The 18,364-nt window shown below is 48.0% G+C and overlaps 1 protein-coding gene and 1 long non-coding RNA gene across 7 annotated transcripts in view; one reads left to right on the top strand and one right to left on the bottom strand.

The window, feature by feature from the left end:
* The window catches only part of FLI1 (Fli-1 proto-oncogene, ETS transcription factor), a 130,380-nt gene that overhangs the window by 106,363 nt on the left and 5,653 nt on the right, over positions 1 to 18,364 (bottom strand). For 2 of the 5 annotated variants that reach the window (XM_045483450.1, XM_045483452.1), the window contains exon 1: positions 14,920 to 15,204. The exons of 2 other annotated variants lie outside the window; for them this stretch is intronic. In XM_045483450.1, the coding sequence (XP_045339406.1) occupies positions 14,920 to 14,937 (18 nt within the window). In that variant the 5' untranslated portion in view covers positions 14,938 to 15,204. Of the gene's footprint in view, positions 1 to 14,919; positions 15,205 to 16,421; positions 16,505 to 18,364 lie in introns of those variants that run through there. One more of the 5 variants, XM_045483451.1, reaches the window with a different exon arrangement.
* LOC123600922 lies at positions 12,264 to 17,587 on the top strand. 2 transcript variants are annotated; one of them, XR_006713881.1, is made up of 3 exons: positions 12,264 to 13,808; positions 16,417 to 16,572; positions 17,123 to 17,587. It is a non-coding gene; the product is annotated as an uncharacterized LOC123600922 (long non-coding RNA). The 2 variants fall into 2 exon arrangements; XR_006713880.1 differs by lacking the exon at positions 12,264 to 13,808 and having other exon boundaries at positions 15,309 to 16,572.

Genomic DNA, 18,364 nt, shown 5'->3' with positions numbered 1-18,364 from the left:
TTACAATTGACAGTAAGAAGAACCATGTAACGAGCCACTCAATAGTCAAACTGTAGCAATTCATTAAAGCCTTGCTCCAAAAAATTCAAAGCAACTCATCACTCCACATTTCTTGCCAAATCCGTGGGAGAAGAGGGTTCCTGCTAGTAGTTTTAATCCTTTTGGGTGGATGGAGAAGCTGAGGTTTAGAAAGGGAGAGTAACTGGCCCAATGTCGTCCAGTCAGCCTAAGGCCAAACCAGGAGCAGAACTGAAATTACCCAACCCCTTAGCATTTTAGAGGGACTGATACGTACATAGGATAAGGGGCCTCTTCTCGGGGAGCACAGATCTGCTTCGGAAGAGTCTTCCACTAATGTGCAGAGGTGTACCCGGATAGGCTCATCATTAAAACTTTTTAATGTCTATGAGGCAGGGTGGAGGATGAGGTTTGCTCTAATTGCAGACCACTAACTCCCTCCCATCCCAAGGGAGTTGAAAGCAACATTAGCATCTGGAAAATGCCAATCCACCTGTTCCTCCTCCCATGAAACTGACCACTCAACCGACAGCGTGTTGGTGGCGTCGACTGGCTACATTAAGGACTCCTATGTTTCATGTGACACTCCCTTGAGCCTTCTAGAAGACCTGAGGTCAGAGCCACCCCTCCCTTGCAGTAGTGGGCATACCCAGTTGCCCAGCTTCAGTGATAGCCCTTATTTTTCCATAGGAGTTCACCTGCACCGAGGCATCTGTCTCTCTCTTTACCCGAGTAAATGTGCACATTTTCTGCACGATACTTAAATGTTCTCTCCTGTTTCCAATTATTTTTAACAATTAAGCATGCAAATGTCTGAGGAACATGTATTAAAATTCTGTGGGCTTTTAGGAAGGAAAAAAAGATGAACCAGCATGAAACTGAATCATCAAAGAGCTCTTACAAAACCAGCATTTTGAGCCTTTAATTGGAAGTGAATCAGAAACAGGCGTGTGAAATTTCCCATGAAATACACACAGGGTTTTAAAAATCAATAGGGGAGGGGCAGGGGCGGGGGAAAGGTGCTCTGGGCAGAGAAAGTGATGGGAAGAAATGGTTAATTACGATAAACTCCAACCCAGCCCCACTACCTGGTCATGGCTTGTCTATAAGCCTTTCTGGGGCCAAATTTGGGGAAGGATGTGAGGATGACCCTGGAACTCCTTTACCACACTACAGACCCAGTAAGTATACAGAGATCCGCCAATCTCCAGAAAGAAGGGCTTAGAGGCCCTTGTGTCCAGAGCAGCAAATCCACAGGCCTGCGTACCTTCACTAAGTCACCCTGGGAAAATTCTCCACATGCCAGTTTCCTGAAATGACATTTCCAAAAAAGTAGTCTGCTCTTACTCCCTCCCCTTTCTAGAACAGTGCAGAAAGTACAGGCGACCCTCAAGTTCTTGCCCCTACAGAAGTCCTATGCTGCACCAAAGACCCTATTCGAACGGGATTACTTGTGCCCTTTGGCCCAATATACTCTTATTGAGGAGAATTCCAAGGCCCGTAGAAGAATCTCGACAGACAGGATTATCAGGGCTGGAGGAGCTGCAGGAGTTAACTCATGGATCTATGTTCTAGGATTCCCGATTGGTCACAAACCTGGTACAGGGCTAAGGGCAGAGTACGTGCCAGGAACAGGAAGGTCTGAGGCTCATACATGTACACGTGCAGTCCCTGCCTTTCCATCTGGAGTTGCCAAAGCAGGGTATGTGGGGCTTAGTACCCCAGTAATCCCTGACCCCACTCTCACACATTCTCCTCACACCATATAGTTTCTGAGTTATTTTCCTCTTTGAAATACCCTTTCAATCTATTTTCATCTAGAGATGACGCATTGAGGATTGGGTTGGGAGAAATCAGTATGAATTAACAATGATGAATTAGCCCTCTCATCTTAGAAATAAGTTGCTTGCTGGGGGAGCCACATTTCAGTTTCAGTTTGTTTTCCATTTCAAATCAGTGATCTTTGAGGCGCCTGGGTGGCTCAGTCGGTTAAGCATCCGACTTTGGCTCAGGTCATGATCTCATGGTCCGTGGGTTTGAGCCCCGCATCGGGCTCTGTGCTGTCAGCTCAGAGCTTGGAGCCTGCTTCGGATTCTGTGTCTCCCTGTCTCTCTGCCCTCCCCCACCATTCTCTCTCTCTCTCTCTCTCTCTCTCTCTCTCTCTCTCATAAACATTAAAAAAATTAAAAACAAACCCAAATCAGTGATCTTTGTAGACAAAAAAAAAAAAAAAAATGACTTTAGCAACGTTTGGTGGCTGCATGATTGCTTAGATGCCTAGCTGGTTTCTGTGCAAAGTGCCACCTTCAATTCCCTGGAAGTATTGTAGAGTTGTAAGGAAATTAGATAGATGAACAAAGAAAGCATGAATTCATTAGGTCTTGATTACTTTGCTCCCAGAAACACCTTTCTGGCAAAGGTGTTGTTTGGGCACATGAATACCCGAGTCCTGCTTCGAGTCTCTTTTGCCTGGTTCTCACCTTTGGACACATCACATCTTGAAGCCTCAGTTATCTTTCCTGTGCAATGGCCTCTTAGGTTCTAAGAGTTTCAGGGAGTATAGTGTAAGTTGACAACTTGTGATATTTGCACTAGGCCATACGACAGAGAAAACAGCTAGCTCCCTTGGTAGTTCCCTATTACTCTGGATTGTGCCTCAGGGTCTTTCAGAAATAATGTGCACAGCAGGTGGCAAGGCCCAGTGGTAAGGAGTGACATGACATACTCCGGGCAAGCGAGGAAAGCAACAGCTTCATCCCAATTTCTGGAATTTCTTCTTCCACTGACGTCAATGACCCTTTGGAGATACTTCAAAGCTTCTTTGCTTAGATACATGTTTCTAGAGTTAGAGTTTCAAACATAGCTAGAATGAAATCGCTAATAAGAGGGTTTCTTTGCTGTTATGCCGAATTAGGTTAACAAAAGAGTAAACCTTAAACACAGAGGTGTTCCATGTGACTCCTGAAGCTGTGTACACGAGTACGGGGTTGGGGGGTGCTCGTGTAGTGTTAGTGAGGAGAACGGGTTCAGTTTCCCTCCTGGAATGGAATCCAACTACAACTAGGAGGACTCCAAGTGGCTCATGGACCCCTGATAATTGCACGTGAGGTCCATCACGCTGCCGTACAGAATGCTGTGAAAAACTTGCAAAGACAGGTCCTCGGCCCGACGCGTTGAGAATGAAAATTTTAAAAGAATAGGTTCTTCAGTGTGAAATTATGTTTGGTCCCAAGTATCCTTGGAGCTATGGTTTTCTTTGTTCTGCCAGAGGAAAAAGGAAATACATCAGGAAGCTGGGCCAGTCCACAGGAAGTCTCACTTGGGCTGATAAAAGGAACTGATGTGAGGTGGCTGTGGATGCAGTTATAAGTCAATCAGCCTTGAAATAACAAGAAATGCTATTCAGGAGAAACTGGAGCTGAAGTTAGCCTTTCTCGATGGTTTCCTTTTAACCTTGCAAAACATTCCCTCTTTGTGTTTTGTGGAAGCCCCAGATCTGTGTGTGTGTGTGTTTCCAAGTGCGTGTAGTTTGTGTGTGTATATCAGTGAAAGAGAATGAGAAGAGAGCAAGAGTTAGAACAGGAGAGAAGAGGAGAGGAGAAAAGGTAAGGAAGGAAAAGGAGAAGCACTGTAAGTCAAAGAATACGCTATTTTCTACTGAGCTACAAAACTTGGTCTTTTTTATCATCTCGTGGGCTCGTTAAAGCAAAACAGAACCTGGAGGTTTCACGGTCGCTGGCCTGCTGTCCAGTACACCTGCTAGAAAGACTGGGCAGGGACTCTTACCTGGGAAAAACACAGGGCTTAGGCTTCTGGAATAAAGGGTGGTAGAGAATTGAGATATGCCATGAATCTGACAAGTGCGGACTAAGGGTGGGGTCACTTAGACTGAAGGGCATTGCCAAAAAGCAACAAAACTTACATGGTCTTCAATAGGTGGGTTCAATCTGGAGCCTGACCTTCATGGATGTATGTGTCAATCTGGCAACGTATCACAGTGGCTGAGCTCTATGAGCTCGGTAGGCAAACAGGATTAGGTTCAAATCATTGCTTTTCCACTGTCTACCGTTATGACTTTGGGTGAGTTACTCCACCTCTCCGAAACGGAAACAATACATACATCATCGGGTTGGTATAAGGATCAAAAGTGAGCATCTCTATAGAGGTTAAAACAGACATTGGCACATAGTAAGAGCTAGAGAAATAGCTCATATGTTTTTTTCTTATGACTCTGATTTCTCCCCCTTCCTCTTCATTGCTATCCCCTCTCAGATGGAAGGTGAGTGAGCCCCTTGCTCTTAAGTAAGAAGTAGGGAAAGACAGGCCTTGGCTAGGGCCATTGGGGGTTCACGTAAAATAGTGGGTGATACAGTTTCAAACTGAATTGGGGCCTCTCGGGGTTGACTGTGTTTTTGCCCATAGCATAGCACCACTTCCTGTTTCAAGAAGAAGAAAAAAAGCCTTCCAGAAAACTCATTAAGAGGCTCAAAATTCTTCTTGGACATCAAATAAGTCCTCAAAAATATCGTTTTCTTAAGGGTTAAGTGTAAATGAATCAAAACCAGACGAATTCAATTTCCCTTCAATTAAACAGGATTTTTTAAAAGTCCAGGGGAAAGGCGCTTGGGGCCAAATGTGTTTTGGGTTTTAAATGAGACCAAATTTTGGGAAAGAGTGTAAGACCCCATAGCGGAGTTAGGCCCTATTCTTAGTTTGCATTAGTGCAAAGGGATTAGCACAGCTCCAGTGTCACTTGATAATAAAAACAACCAGCTCACAGAAATTCACAAAGCACCTCCGAGAGCCCCCAGCCTTCAACTGGCCTCAAAGATCACTCTAGAATTCAGTCCCGAGATGGCAGAGAAGAGCCACATGGGCTCCAATAGAACTTCTATGAGAGGCTCACTCATCCACACCCCCAAATAAGCAATGTTTTTGAAGCCTGTCAGGGATCAGAGTTTTATGAGCATGGGAGCTCAAAGGAAAATTCGAAATTATACCCTCATTGGATACTCGAGAAAACATTTAACATGAGAAATTGTGCATGAATTTGGAAGGACTGAAGTGACTTGCCTAAGATCCTATCACTCATTTGTGGCAGAGCCGGGGCCAGAATTCAGGTCTCTGGATCCCAGGCTGGACGATTTTAACTCTGTATTCACTACAGAGTGGGACCTAAAAGTCTCTGAGATCAGCACATTTGGGTGAGAATGCTGGTGTCTGGCCCATTTTTTGACAAGTCTGTTTCTAAAGTCCCTCTTTATTTTTTACATCCTTTTAGAAAAATTTTTAAAAAGTAATCTATACTAGTGATTAAAAAAAATCACAGACTACCTAAGTTTATAGTGTGAAAAATAAGTCTATTTCTCCCTGCCAAGAGGCAACCACTGTTAATTGCCTCTTGCATATTCTTCTAGAAATTGTCTATGCATAACCATGCCTACGGTGCCTTTTCTATTTATTTGTGTATTTATGTATATATTTATAGAAAAATGGGACCACACGTTTTGTAACTTGCTTTTTTCCATGTGAAGGTATACCTTGGGGGAACCTTCTAAATCAGTGTGTCTGGACAATTGATTTTATTCCATGTAACACTTGCATGGTGTTTTCTTATATACATCCTCCATAGCGTTTTTAACAAGTTCCTTGTTGATGGATACTCAGATTCTTTCAAACTTTTGCTATTACAATGGTACAGTAAACTTCACGTACATATATCTTTCCTATCTGAGTGGACATGTCCATAAGCTAAATTTTTAGAAACTGGAATTGTTATCAAACTTCTGTAAATATTTAACGTCTCGATCGATGCTTCCAATCCATGGGCCATCCAGAATGTACCAAGCTAGATTCCCCCCATGAGATAAGGAGTGCCATTTCCCCCTTACCCTTTCTTTTCTTTTTTTCTTTGAGAGAGAGAGAAAGAGAGAGAGGGAGGGAGAGAATCTTAAGCAGGCTTCACACCCAGTGCATGGCCCAAGTCGGGCTTCATCCCGCAACCCTGGGATCGTGACCTGAGCGGAAATCAAGAGTCAGATGCTTAACCCACTGAGCCACCCAGGTGCCCTTCCCCTTACTCTTTCTAACATGAGGCATTATTTAAAAAAAAAAAAAATTTTAATGTTTATTCATTTTTGAGACAGAGAGAGACAGAGCATGAGCTGGGGAGGGGCAGAGAGAGAGGGAGACACAGAATCTGAAGCAGGCTCCAGGCTCTGAGCTGTCAGCACAGAGCCCGACGCAGGGCTCGGACTCACGGACCGCGAGATCATGACCTGAGCCGAAGTCGGACGCCCAACCAACTGAGCCACCCACGCGCCCCAACATGAGGCATTATTAAGCTGTTTTAATCTTTGCTACACTGCACTCATAGGTGATAAATATTGGAATTTCATGATTTTCATTTGGATATGTTTATGCACATGCTTGAAATTCTTTTCATATGCCTATTGGCCATTTCTATTTCTTGTTCTAGCATTGTCTATCATAGCAATTTTGCCTACTTTACTGCCAACTTGTCTATCTTTTTCTTATTACCTTGTAAAAAATCTTGTATACTAGGACATTTGCCTTTTTTTATATCTGAGGAATATTCTTCAGTTTCTCATTTATCTTTGCCCTTGATTTATGGTATTTTTCTCTGTGTTAAAGAACTACAGCTGAGAAAGGGAGAAGAAGGCGTCATCTCCCTGGCCGAGGCCCTGGTTTTCCAAAAAGGTCCGTACAACAGACTAAGTATCACCAAGAGCAAAGAGACCATGGAAATTATAAGCTGGATGTTACCACTGGGAAAATGTGCCTAAATTTCTTTATAGTAAACAGCCACAAATAAGATTCCCCCAATAAATATTGCTGATCTTGGAATCTCTAATAGTCAGAGCTTAGAATCTGGAAGCAGACAAAGCTCTATCCTCTAGAAGTCTGGAAGGAATACTGTAAGCATTGTGTTCTTGTTCTTTTACATGGAGCTCTGTTGAGCACTGTGCCCGGCTATATTATTCACTTTTGGGTTGAATGAATAAATGAAGGACTATGAATTAAGTGATAAATGCCGGAAGGTGAAATGACTCTTCAGGCATAAGAACTGAGATCGAAATATATGCGTTTATATAGATTGTAACAGCATTAACATAAAGACAACTCACAAGCTGAGTAATTTTATAATAATAACTGTTCGCATTTCTGCCACATGAACAACAGTGCAAACTCATTCATTCTCAGATCTCTTCACACCTAAAATCAATGAATACCCATATACACAGACCCAACAACTCTGCTACTGGAATGTTAGATTCCAGTAGACATGTGAAACCCACACGTGGCTAGAAATGCAAGGTTAGAGCTCCCATGGCACCTGTAATTCTGGCCTCTTGCATGTGTGCACTGAGATGTGACACATGGTCTTTCATTACCTTGGACACATAGCACCGTCTGAGTAAATGGGCTCTGCTGTTGGGAAAACATTTCAGTTTTCCAGTCTCCATTCTCTAGGAGGTAACTTGAAAACTTTACACACTCTGGGATTTTGATCATGAACTGCATGGCAGGTACATTGTTCCCCAAAGGTGGGAACTATCTTAAATATGTCGGCATTTTGGGTTCATTTTTGTAGGCATAAACAAATCGGAAGGTGTTGTAAAGTGGAACTGAATGACGTGAAAATGCACCTGAACATTTAATCTCTGATCCTGCTTGGAATGATGGCGCTAACCGAGTTTCTGGTTCGCTTGGGTGAAATTTCAGTATTCCTAAATGAGGTGGATAGGCATAACCAAATTCTGAAAGTATGTCAGACCTGTCTGAATTTCCATCGAAATTTGATTTGAGTCTCAGGGAAACAACCTTTCCTTTTGTCTCTTCACAATTACTATCTGCTGACTCATTCTCAAAAGGAACTACAGTTGTACCCCAGGATAGATGGCCCAGTCGAAAAGACGGCTTGTGGTGAAATCTCTAGAACACTGAGAAAGAAGACACACTGACATGAGTGAAGAGGAAAATCACATTTTTATGAGATCTGGTGAAACAGAGTTTCTTTTCCCTTCCCTGACGCCATGTTTAATCAACAGCTATCTTAAAAGACGGCTGATAGCATGGTTTGAGTCTATCGCTGGCTTTCTAACCCTGTTAGTCACTTTTCGCGGCCTCTGACAAGTGATGGAGCCACTTCTTTCTCCATTTCCCAAGGAGTAGGATGAGGACAAGAAGGGTTCCATTCCTAAGAGATTTGTACCCGGTCATCCCTCTCTTCGAAATTTTGTGACTCCTCCTTTCTACACCTAAATTCTTTGTTACGACACTGAAGGTCCTCCGTAATTCAATTCCATCCAATCTTTTCACTTCTACCTTTGCCTTCATTTGCACCCGGCCCACCACCCACCCCATCACCAAAGTATTCTGACTTCTAAGAAAGCCCCTGAACCATTTCTTCTTGTGCAAGTCCTACCGATCCTTCAAAGCCAAGGTCCAGGTCCACCTATGCCAAGAGGCAAGGTGTATATAGGAAAAGTAGGTATTCCGGAATCAGAAACCCTGGGCTTGAAACCCAACTCTGTCATCTATTAGCCGTCACCTTAAATAACTTACCTAACTTCCCTGAACTTTAATTTCTCCCATACAAAATGGAGACATGGTGGTATTATCTCCCAAAGAGCTATCAGAAGGATTAAAGGCAAGTGTTTATGCAAAAAGTGTTTGTGCTTTGACATGACTATTGGTGTTGGGTCTTTCTGTGCCTGTCCAGTGGAAATGGCTCTTTCCTTCCTTGAGGCTACCATAACACTTAATGCATTTCTCTGTGTACACTCACGTCCCATCCTCCTGCTCAGTCTCCAGCCCAGCAGCCTTTTTGCCACTAGCATTATATCTTGACAACACTTAGTTACCCTGCATTATAGTCATGCAAAAGGCCTTGCTGATTTGCATGCTTACTGACTTGCATTAATATGACTGGCATCAGTTTATGACGCCAGCAAGGCAAAGGTTACAGAGTCTCATAAAACCAGCCAGCTTCACACAGAAAAGGTTATTCCATAGATTGTCTAATTCTGTCAAACTTCCAAGATATTGGCTCCAAGGGTGACAATATGGGGATAGAAAAATCCCACCCATTGCCTCTGGGAAACATCTCCAAGTACACGGGCTACTGATGTTGGGTCAGTGGAAGTCCACTGATGAGGTCAGTGGAAGAATCAGAGTGACGTCACTACTGATGTTGGGTCAGTGGAAGTCCACTGATGAGGTCAGTGGAAGAATCAGAGTGACGTCACTTAGTAATGCCCCCCCCCACCGATGAACTGATACATGAATGGAGGGGGCACTATAGATATAAATCATTAAAGCAACAGAAAATGAAGCAGAGTATAGCAAGGAAAAGACACCTGCAAAGATCTGAGGTTACTAGAAAAACTGTTATTCTGGTTGATGATTTTATGAGATTGTGTGTGTGCGCACGCGCGTGTGTGTGTGCTTGTGTGCGTGTGTGTGAGTGTGTGTGTGTGTGTGTACACAGTAGCCAATGTCCTTTGGCCTTCTCAATTTGTCACAAAACAACAAGCCAAAGATAGAAAGACTGTTTTAACTACAGGCTAAAAAAAGAAAGTCATGTTATTCAAAACAAAACAAAAACAGGATTCTAGACCTACATAATGTAGTTAATTGTCTAAAATGAATGAAAATAGTAGATTTTCAATTGGTCCGTACTCTGAAAACCTGTCTACCAAGCTATAGATAGAAAAAGACTTCTTTCAGAGAAGACGAGGATGGCCTGAGTATTGACTTACAATTTGAGGATATGTTTTTGAAGTTTGAGGTAGGATAAAGGCCTCAGTCCATTGGAAATCATCATCATAAAAATTTTCCCAACATTTTTGCCCCCCCCCCCCAGGCAACTCAGTACTAGCATTAGACGACTGTTACACATTTCTAGAAGATAGACTTGGTTTAAATTAACTGCTTTTTAAAAACCAATGCCAAGTTAACTGGTTGACCCCAAACAGAAGCAGACATCGAAATGTGGAATCTTATTTAATGTGGTTGTTTTCCAAGACCTACCTACTACACAGTCTGAAAGATGAGCCAGTAAAGCATATTGTAATGCATCTGAATATATTTTACTTAAATAGTCAAATATTCAATTATTCAAAGAATTGAAATAGGAATTCAGCCCACCTGCCTCCAGTCTATAGAGGGGCCCATTGGCTATTTGAGCAAAATGCTGTACTTTTTGTTGTCTCCTGGTAATGGAGACCTTGTTTGTCTATAGGAAAAGAAGGATTTCTTTTGAAAAACAGCAGTTTAAAAATCCTATCTGAAAATTTGGGACTTTTTAAAAAAATACGGACATAATTCAAGATGGTAGTGATACATTATTCATTAAATAACAGAAATGTCTTTAGTTCGAAGTGCTAGATACTTCATGATTTTTCTTTTAAAGACTTCTCTCTCTGTGTTTCTCTGTCTACTTCTCTCACATACCCACTGCCTTCGGGATTCTATAATTCATGATAATGTAATGAAAGCAAATGAAATCTTCGTGGTGTCGTGGAAAGAACACTAGCTGGAGGGTTAGGCTCCCTGAATTCTCATCTTGACTCTGTCAGGAGTTAGCTGTGTGATCTTAGATACTTCATTAAATAACTCTGGGCCTCAGTTTCCCCACCCATAGAATGCGCACATGGAGCTCAGTAATCTGTAAAGTTCTAAAGTTGCAAACCTGTAAACTTGAATTTGAATGGCAGCAGAAGCGGAAGGAAGATTTTTGTAGGAATTTTTCACAAGCAAAACAGGGGTCACCATTTGGTAATTACCTGAGGCAAACAATTCGATGTGGTCATGGGGACAGATAAACTGACAAAGTCTACCTGGCCTGGAGTCCTCATGAATCCAGGCGATAGGAAGGTTAAAAGATGGGGGCGGTGGGGGGCGGGGGAGAGGGAGGCAGTTCACTCTTCAAAGTAAAGGCAAGATCCCTTTCTGAGGGCAGAAGTAAAGTCTTTGTTCCCAAGTGTTCCTCACTCTGCTGGTTCCTCCTCCGTTACCATCCTGAAGTTTCCCGACTGGATAAGCACTGTCCTGTCAGCGATGACCCATCCTCCTGGCCCCATCTGCCACATTGGTCTCTGTGCTGTTTTTCAGAGCCCAGCGCTGACCTCAACCTATCTTTCCCATTTTGCTCTCCCAGCATTAGGGGTTGTATGGTGCTGCATTTTCCTGAGGTAAAGGATGAAAACTGAAAGTTTCTCTGCTTGATTGTGGCTTTATCGAAGCATCCTCTCCGACCATCCTGGCTGATACGACCACATCACTTTCTATCCCCTAACCTGCTTCATTGTTCTTCAGAAGGGGTATCACTCCTGGACATGGAATTATTTATTTATGCGTCTGCCACGTCTGTAGAGTATTCATGCCAGCAGGGTTTTGATACCTGTTTTATCCTCAACACAGAAAGCAGAGCCTTGGAGCATAAAAGATGCGTGATTAATATTATAGTAATATTAATATTATGTTGAACTAATAAAATATGTCTTATGGTAAATCCAGACCTCTGATCTAATGCTCTGACCAATCGATCCCCACAAGCCCTATCCCCAAGGAGAAATTCAACTCATGTGCATTCAGCTAAGGTACTAAGCTTTGTTTAATCCTTACTCTGATTTCTGGCAAGGGAGCACCTTGGCCCCATTTTGTAGATGAGGAAACTGACATTCAAGGAACCGAGATGCCTCGCTGTAGGGCCCACAGCAACCGAGTAACAACTGAGAATGGACTCAAGTTTTTTGACTTGGAGTCTGCTGTGCATTTCTCTGTCTCATTCACCATGTCTGCATCCTCGCGGGTCATTTCCCCATCTTTAATTGGGACCGTGGGCATTGAATCAAACTTTCCTGGATGGAAGAATGAGATTCAATTGAAGACTGCAAAAAACCAAGAGGCGGGTTTTGAAACCAGGTCATCTCTTGAGCAGCAACCCGTGTCACGTGATTTTCAACACTGATAATATCACTGTGGGGAGCAGGGGTGGGGTAGGTGTTGTTTAATATCGCCGCTTAACTTGTGTGGGGCAGAAGAGCGGAATGGCTCCTGAAAATTTTAGTACTCCTAACGTGATGCTCAGAGCCTTCCCAGGAGACATTCGTGGAGAGGAGAAGGGAACATGACACAGAAGGACTTGTAACAAGGGCAGCGAGATTAGGATTTTGAAAACACTGAGTTGTGCAAATTATGCACAGAATAAAAACCCTCTGCAAAGAAATCCAGACTCCCCTGGCATCCTGGAGCAAATACCTCCTTAGTGCTGAGACCCAGAGGTATTTTAAAAGACAGACATGCCTTATAGTTGAGGAAGAAATATGCAGGTGCATAAAAATCACATTCCGGAATTACTCGAAGATGATTTGTCAAGGTCACTCAAAGTGGGAACCCACATTCTAGGTTTCTGTCTACAGACCTCAATCTGTATAAAACTAGATTTCATGAACATGCAGGTACATGTCCTTATGGGAGCATATAATGTGATATATTAGGAAGAGAGGATTCGAAAGTTACTACTGTAGAGCTAGTTTAGTCCCACTGTTTCATTTGTACAAAGATTTTGAAGTTCACATGGGTCTAATGGACCGTGCACTCTCACACGGAGACCAGAAATCCACGGGCCTCCCCTTGTCCACTGTCCCCTGCTCAGACAGTGCTGGAATCATCTCCGGAACAGGGTCTGGGGTACATCAAGGTCCAAAGGTCACACAGGAACAGGAAACTGTCTTTCACACACTTTCAATACCAAAGTATACACCAGCAAGTCAATTCTGCAGACTTTGGGCGACCAAAGATAACTCTGAAAGTCACTGCTCTGTGGGTGCGTCTGCAGAGCCGGGTCACCTGGACAGGAGACAAGGGTGCTCCTGAGGAGGGTTTGGAGGGGATCCCAGGCTCCCACCACCCACATGAAAAAGAAGACCTTTATTTCCATCCTTGGCATGAAGCACCAGGGTCCTTAAGCCTGCTCTCACTGCCTGCCACACCAGTCCCTGTGTGTGTATCTAAAGAGGTTAGCACATCTCGGGTACACAGACCACAGCTTCCTCCATTTGCTCAGGGCCTTAGAGGTCCGAGTATCATGGAGATATTGCTTCACTTCTCCTTAGGGTGTCCACATCAAGACCCTGGAGCCATCTTACCAACCTTCCGGATCAGAGGGAGTGCTTCTGGGTAAGGGGTAAGTGTCCTGACGAGGGGGGCGGGTTTCTAGAGCGGAGCATCCTTTTACCAAACCTGGGACACACAGACACTTGCAAGCACACGCCCGCAGGCAGAGAAGCAGGCGCAAATGACCAGTGGCCACCTCCACCCTGGCTATAGGGACACTCCTCACCCCCACGCACTTTAAATTGGAAGAATCCAGACTCACAGAGGCTCCCCTTAGCCCAGTACAACCAGTTATCGCCTCTCCAGATTTTCAAGTTCCTTCTGTTGGTGCCTTTTACCTAAGTCAGCATGTTTCAAACTTTCAGAAAAGAAAAGGAAAAAAAAAAAAAAAAACCTTAGAAAATAAAAACCACTACTCCACCCAAATGATAAAAATCTCTTCAATTCTCCAAGCACAACATCTTAGTCTCCTCTTAACTCAGCACTGAGCGAGAAGTTGATTCCTTTGGGTTCTGGGGAATGGCGGGCTCTGCCAGTCCCCACCTCACCAGCCTAATAGTTTTTCCAGACTGACTCCTGCTTGGTGTTGCGGGACAGCCTGGAAGCCGACTCCTGGTCCCATTCATTGCTCTGGGTCCTCTAAGGTCAGTCACTTGAGGGGGTGTCCCTCCTCCCTGCTCCCGGCCCCACTTCCCGCTTCCAGAAGGAGCAGGCAATCAACACTCCTGAAGTCTGACTCGAAACCCAGACCCTCGGCCACCCCTCTGGGCTGCATTTTGCAATACAGACCCAGGCGCGAGGTGTGTGGGGTGACGCGAGGGAGGGGGGGTGGTGGATTTGGCAGGGCGGTCGCCGGGGCCGTGGGCTCAGCGTCGGCCACCGAAGGAAAAGGGGCTGTGCAGGGCGCGGGACCCTCTTTGGGAAACCGTGGAGCGCGCCCTGCCCCGGGAGTCGGCGCACGCCGGGGCGCGGAGAGCCGGGGCGGGGGCTGGGGCTTGGGGGGGCGGCGCGGAGCGGGGCCGCAGAGAGACCCCCCTGCCGGCTGAGCGCCGAGGCCCGCCCGTCAGTCCCGGAGAGCCGGCAGCTCCCGAGCGCCGAGAGCCGGCAACGCAAATACCAAGAGGAAGGGAAACCAGCCCGCGCTGACATGTAAACAGGGGATTCCATCTGGAGGAGCCCGCTCAGACAGACCCCCAGACACACTCACTTGCACCCCGATCCGCTTGCAACCCATCCACTTGCCCGCCCCAGGGCCCTCCAGGCGGGGACCCGAGCTGGTGGCGGCTGCATCTCCCGCCCCCGTCGCCTTCGGCCTCGGGTAAGAAGAAGCCGGCCGCCGGGCCAGTGCCCGGCGCCGGGGCCAAGGCGCCCAGCTTGCCCGGGGGTGGGGGGAGTGATGGACCCGGGGGTCCCCGGCCCCTGCTTTGGATCTGCTCCCGGGGTCCCCAGGTTTCACGCGGACCTCCGCCCGCAGCCCGGCCCGCAGCACGTACGAGCGGGCCGGACGCGGCTTCGGGACAAGGGGTGCGGGGGCGGGGGGGGGGGGAGATCGCTGTCGGTCGTGAACCCGGAGGGTCGCGCCCGCGAGTGAGACTCGCCACCGGAGCGCGGGAGGAGACGGCGCGAAGCCGGGGCACGGAAGGAAGGGAGAGTGGCCACGTCTTCCGGGACCCCGGCGCCCAGCGCCAAGCCTGCCCGCTGCCTCGCCGCCCCGGCCGGCCCCGCCGCTCCCGCGCCCACTGCCCAGTCGCTTACCTTAATAGTCCCGTCCATTTGGCCAAGTCTGCAGCCGAGCCCCCCAATATTCCACACATTGACCCGGTTACAGCCTGACCTCGCAGCCCCTTCGGATTAGCCCGGCGCGGCCTCCCTGGCGCCCTGGGCCCTCCCTGCGTGCCCCCCACGAGCGCCCTGCCCTCGCTCCCCTGTGCACGTTTGTTGTTGTAGCGGAGCGAAAAAGAGACAGTTAACCGGATGAAACTTTTTTTTCAGCTAATTTTGGGAAGTGACTTCACTTTGCGAATCGGGGAGGAAGTCCTATCTCTCTCTCTCTCTCTCTCTCTCTCTCTCTCTCTCTCTCTCTGTCTCGCGCTCTCCTCTCTCTTCTCTCCCCTCTGCTCTCTCCCTCGTCTTCCCTCCCCCCACACCCCCTCTTCCTCCCCTCTGCTGGTCCTGCTTTTCGCATCACACACACTATATAAATATACCCGGAGATGCCCAGATACATTCGTGCGCAGCGCACACAGGATACTTGCTCCTGGGAGATAAGAGAGAGCTGGGAACAATGCCGGGGTCCACGCCCGGCGCCCGCGCCCTGATTCCTGCAGTCTGCACCCCCACCCCCAACACCTTCCCCCAAAGTCCAAAACCAAACGCCTTTGGCCTCCTTCCTTTTCCCGGGGCCGTTGGCCGAAGGTGGCCCTCTTGACTCATTCCCTTTCCGTTTCTTCCCACAGATAGGTTCATTAATGTTTTTTCCAGCCGGAGTAAACTTATGGCGGGGGGGGGGGGGGGGTTCAGTTTACTCGGGCTGGGGATAACCTGGAGCCTACTGCCCGGGAAGATCCGGACTCAGACCGAAGGAAACCAACCATTAAAAAAAATGCATCCAATGGGAATTTTTCCACTCGGGCCCTCGGCTGCCGAGTCGCGGCAGACTCCGGGAGCTATTTCACCGGCCGACGCGGACTCCGAGCAGTTTCGGAAGGACCCCACCATCGGGGGCGAGGACTAGGCTCCCAGTGCATTGTTAGCAGAAGGGCGCCCTCCGGGCGGCGCGCCTCGGCCCTTTGCTCCTGGAGAGCTCCCGGCGCCCGCCCAGGGCCGGGACCGGCAGCACCATAGGCCACCTCTCCGCGCCTTCTAAGGTCCAACCCCTCGCACTTCACCTGGACCAGATGGCCCAAGTCCCAGCGTTCGGCCAGAGCCGCCTATGCAATGCTACTCCAAGCCCCAAGAAACCTACGCTACCGCGGGACGTTCCCTCCACACTGGTCAACAGGTCTGCAGAGCGCAGCACTCAAGATCGCGGCACCGTCATCCCCACCCAGCCGTGAGGCCAGCCGACTTTTGGCCCGCCTTGTCGGCCCCCGCCACCCGGAGACCTCCCCAGTCTTTCTGCAGGGCCGCCGCCGAACCCTCCAGTTGGGGCAGCCTCAGGAGTCCGGGGCGCAGCGAGGAGACATCCCCCCCACCCCACTCCTCCCCCAGGCGCTCTCGGCCTGACTCCCTTCTCCCCAACCTCCCAAACAGGTTACCTTGTCCACGCTCTCCAGACCACGCTTTGGACTTTTTCACTTTTATTTAAGAGTCCACCCGGGGAAGGAGGAAAAAAAAAATCCAGAGGAGATCCGAGTCAATTGGAAAGAAAAAAAAAAATTCAAAAGGGTGTCCACAGCGGCGAAAAAGGTGACTTATTAATTCTTTATTTCTTCTGGAGCAATTGAGCCAGAAAGCTAGCTCGCCTCCCTCCCTCCCTCCCCCCACCCCCTCTCGAAATTAGTCTCATCAATTCAGCTCCAATTTTGGGTTCGAATACAGACGCGGGTCTGAACGTGACCAGACCTGGAGTGGCGGGTGCAGCCTGCCAGCAATTGAGACTCGGTGTGCGTATGGGGGAGTGGGGTGGGGGTGGGGTGGGGGTGGGATGGGGGCCGGGCCGACCCCCCCACCTCCTGTCTGCTTCTCAATCCAGGGGTCTGCTCCGGGGCTCCCCTGGGACCGCCACATCTGGTTACCGCTAGCGGGGTCAGTCCCCCCCCCCCCCCTTTGCCTGGGGCCACCAGTTCTGGAGTTCAATTAAAAGAAATCAGGCTTAACCCTTTCCTCCCCTAGGCCGGCCGCCTGCCCTCTCACTCTTCCCTTCAGCTTTTCCACATGCTTTCCAGAGAGGAAAGAGGTTAAAGGGAAAGGAAGAATGAATTACATCCTTTCAAACCCCAAATTGTTTCCTTTTCAGCCCAGACTCTGCCGACCTTCAAACGACAACAGGGCTTTCAGGAGGGTGCAGGGAGACCGCTTCCCACCCGAACCTGGCCAGAAACCCGGCACCCCCAGCCACATCGGCCCTCTTTCGGGCAGAAGGGATTCCAACTCCACCACCCGGAGGCCCCCTTCCGGGTCCTGGGCAAACACTGAGGTTGCTAATGGCCACCCCACCGGAGCCACTGCTCCCCCTTCCTGACGCACTCCTCCAAGTGCTTGAGAAGGCTCCTCTATGGCAAAAATGTTGTGTAGGTCTCTCTTCCCAACTTCTATTGTGCCTGGCAAAGATCCCGTTACCTTCACTGCACTGATCAGTACAGTCACCCCAGTAAGCCTAGCACCCCCAATTCCTTGCAGCAGCAGCTGTCTCTCCCATTGGGAGTTGCTCAGTATGCAACTAGATTAAACTGAGGACTTGCCCTCCTGTTTTCACCGTGGAGCTCAATAGCACTTTCTGTTTCTCCCTGAAAACCAAAGCTATGGCAATTTCGTAATTTTGAAGATGGGGGGGGGGCGGAGAGGGAGAGCGGAGGCTGGTGTTGGCATAACGGTCACCCCTTTGTGACTTACTGACTGGCACCCCTGCCATGCCTTTTGCTCTTTCTGAGCCCCCCCAGGAGGAGCTCCTGTCCATGCACAAGGTCCACCCAGAAAGGAGAATCCCCCTCCCCCCCCAACTGGGAACAACAGCTCTCTGAGGCATTCCAGACTCCCTCCACCCCACACTGACATGCGGTGGGCAAGTGTGCCCCACTTATGTAACTCTGGGTTTGCTGCTCAGCTCCTGCTGCTGCTTCTATTTTCAATCCCGAAGGGGGGAAAAGCCCTAACCAAACACAACAGTAAACAAGTCTGCCCTGTTTCATGTGGTTACCACCAGACATCTGGAAAGATGGTTTGATCCTGGCAGCTCACATTGTTTTCACGAGCAGCCAAAGAGAATATTTCGAATGTTTGCATTGAGACAAATTGATAGAGAGCCTGTGGTGAAGCCGGCTACAAATGAAATCTGTCTTTGAGTTGGGGAGGGGAAACCCCTCCCCTTCGCCCCTCTCTCCCTCCCCTTCTGTCCTCTCTCCCGCCCCTTCTCTCTCCCCTTCCTCCCTTCCTCTCTCCTCTCTCCCCCTTGTCCTAGCATAGCCAGGGACTGGTTACCCCACACACTTGCACACACCCTCTTTCTTGGCTCACCAGAGACTGTCCTGCCGGCCTTTCC

The sequence above is a fragment of the Leopardus geoffroyi genome, chromosome D1 (genome assembly GCF_018350155.1).
Source record: "Leopardus geoffroyi isolate Oge1 chromosome D1, O.geoffroyi_Oge1_pat1.0, whole genome shotgun sequence".
In the NCBI taxonomy this organism is placed as follows: domain Eukaryota; kingdom Metazoa; phylum Chordata; class Mammalia; order Carnivora; family Felidae; genus Leopardus; species Leopardus geoffroyi.
This window is presented reverse-complemented; position numbering and strand designations above follow the sequence as displayed.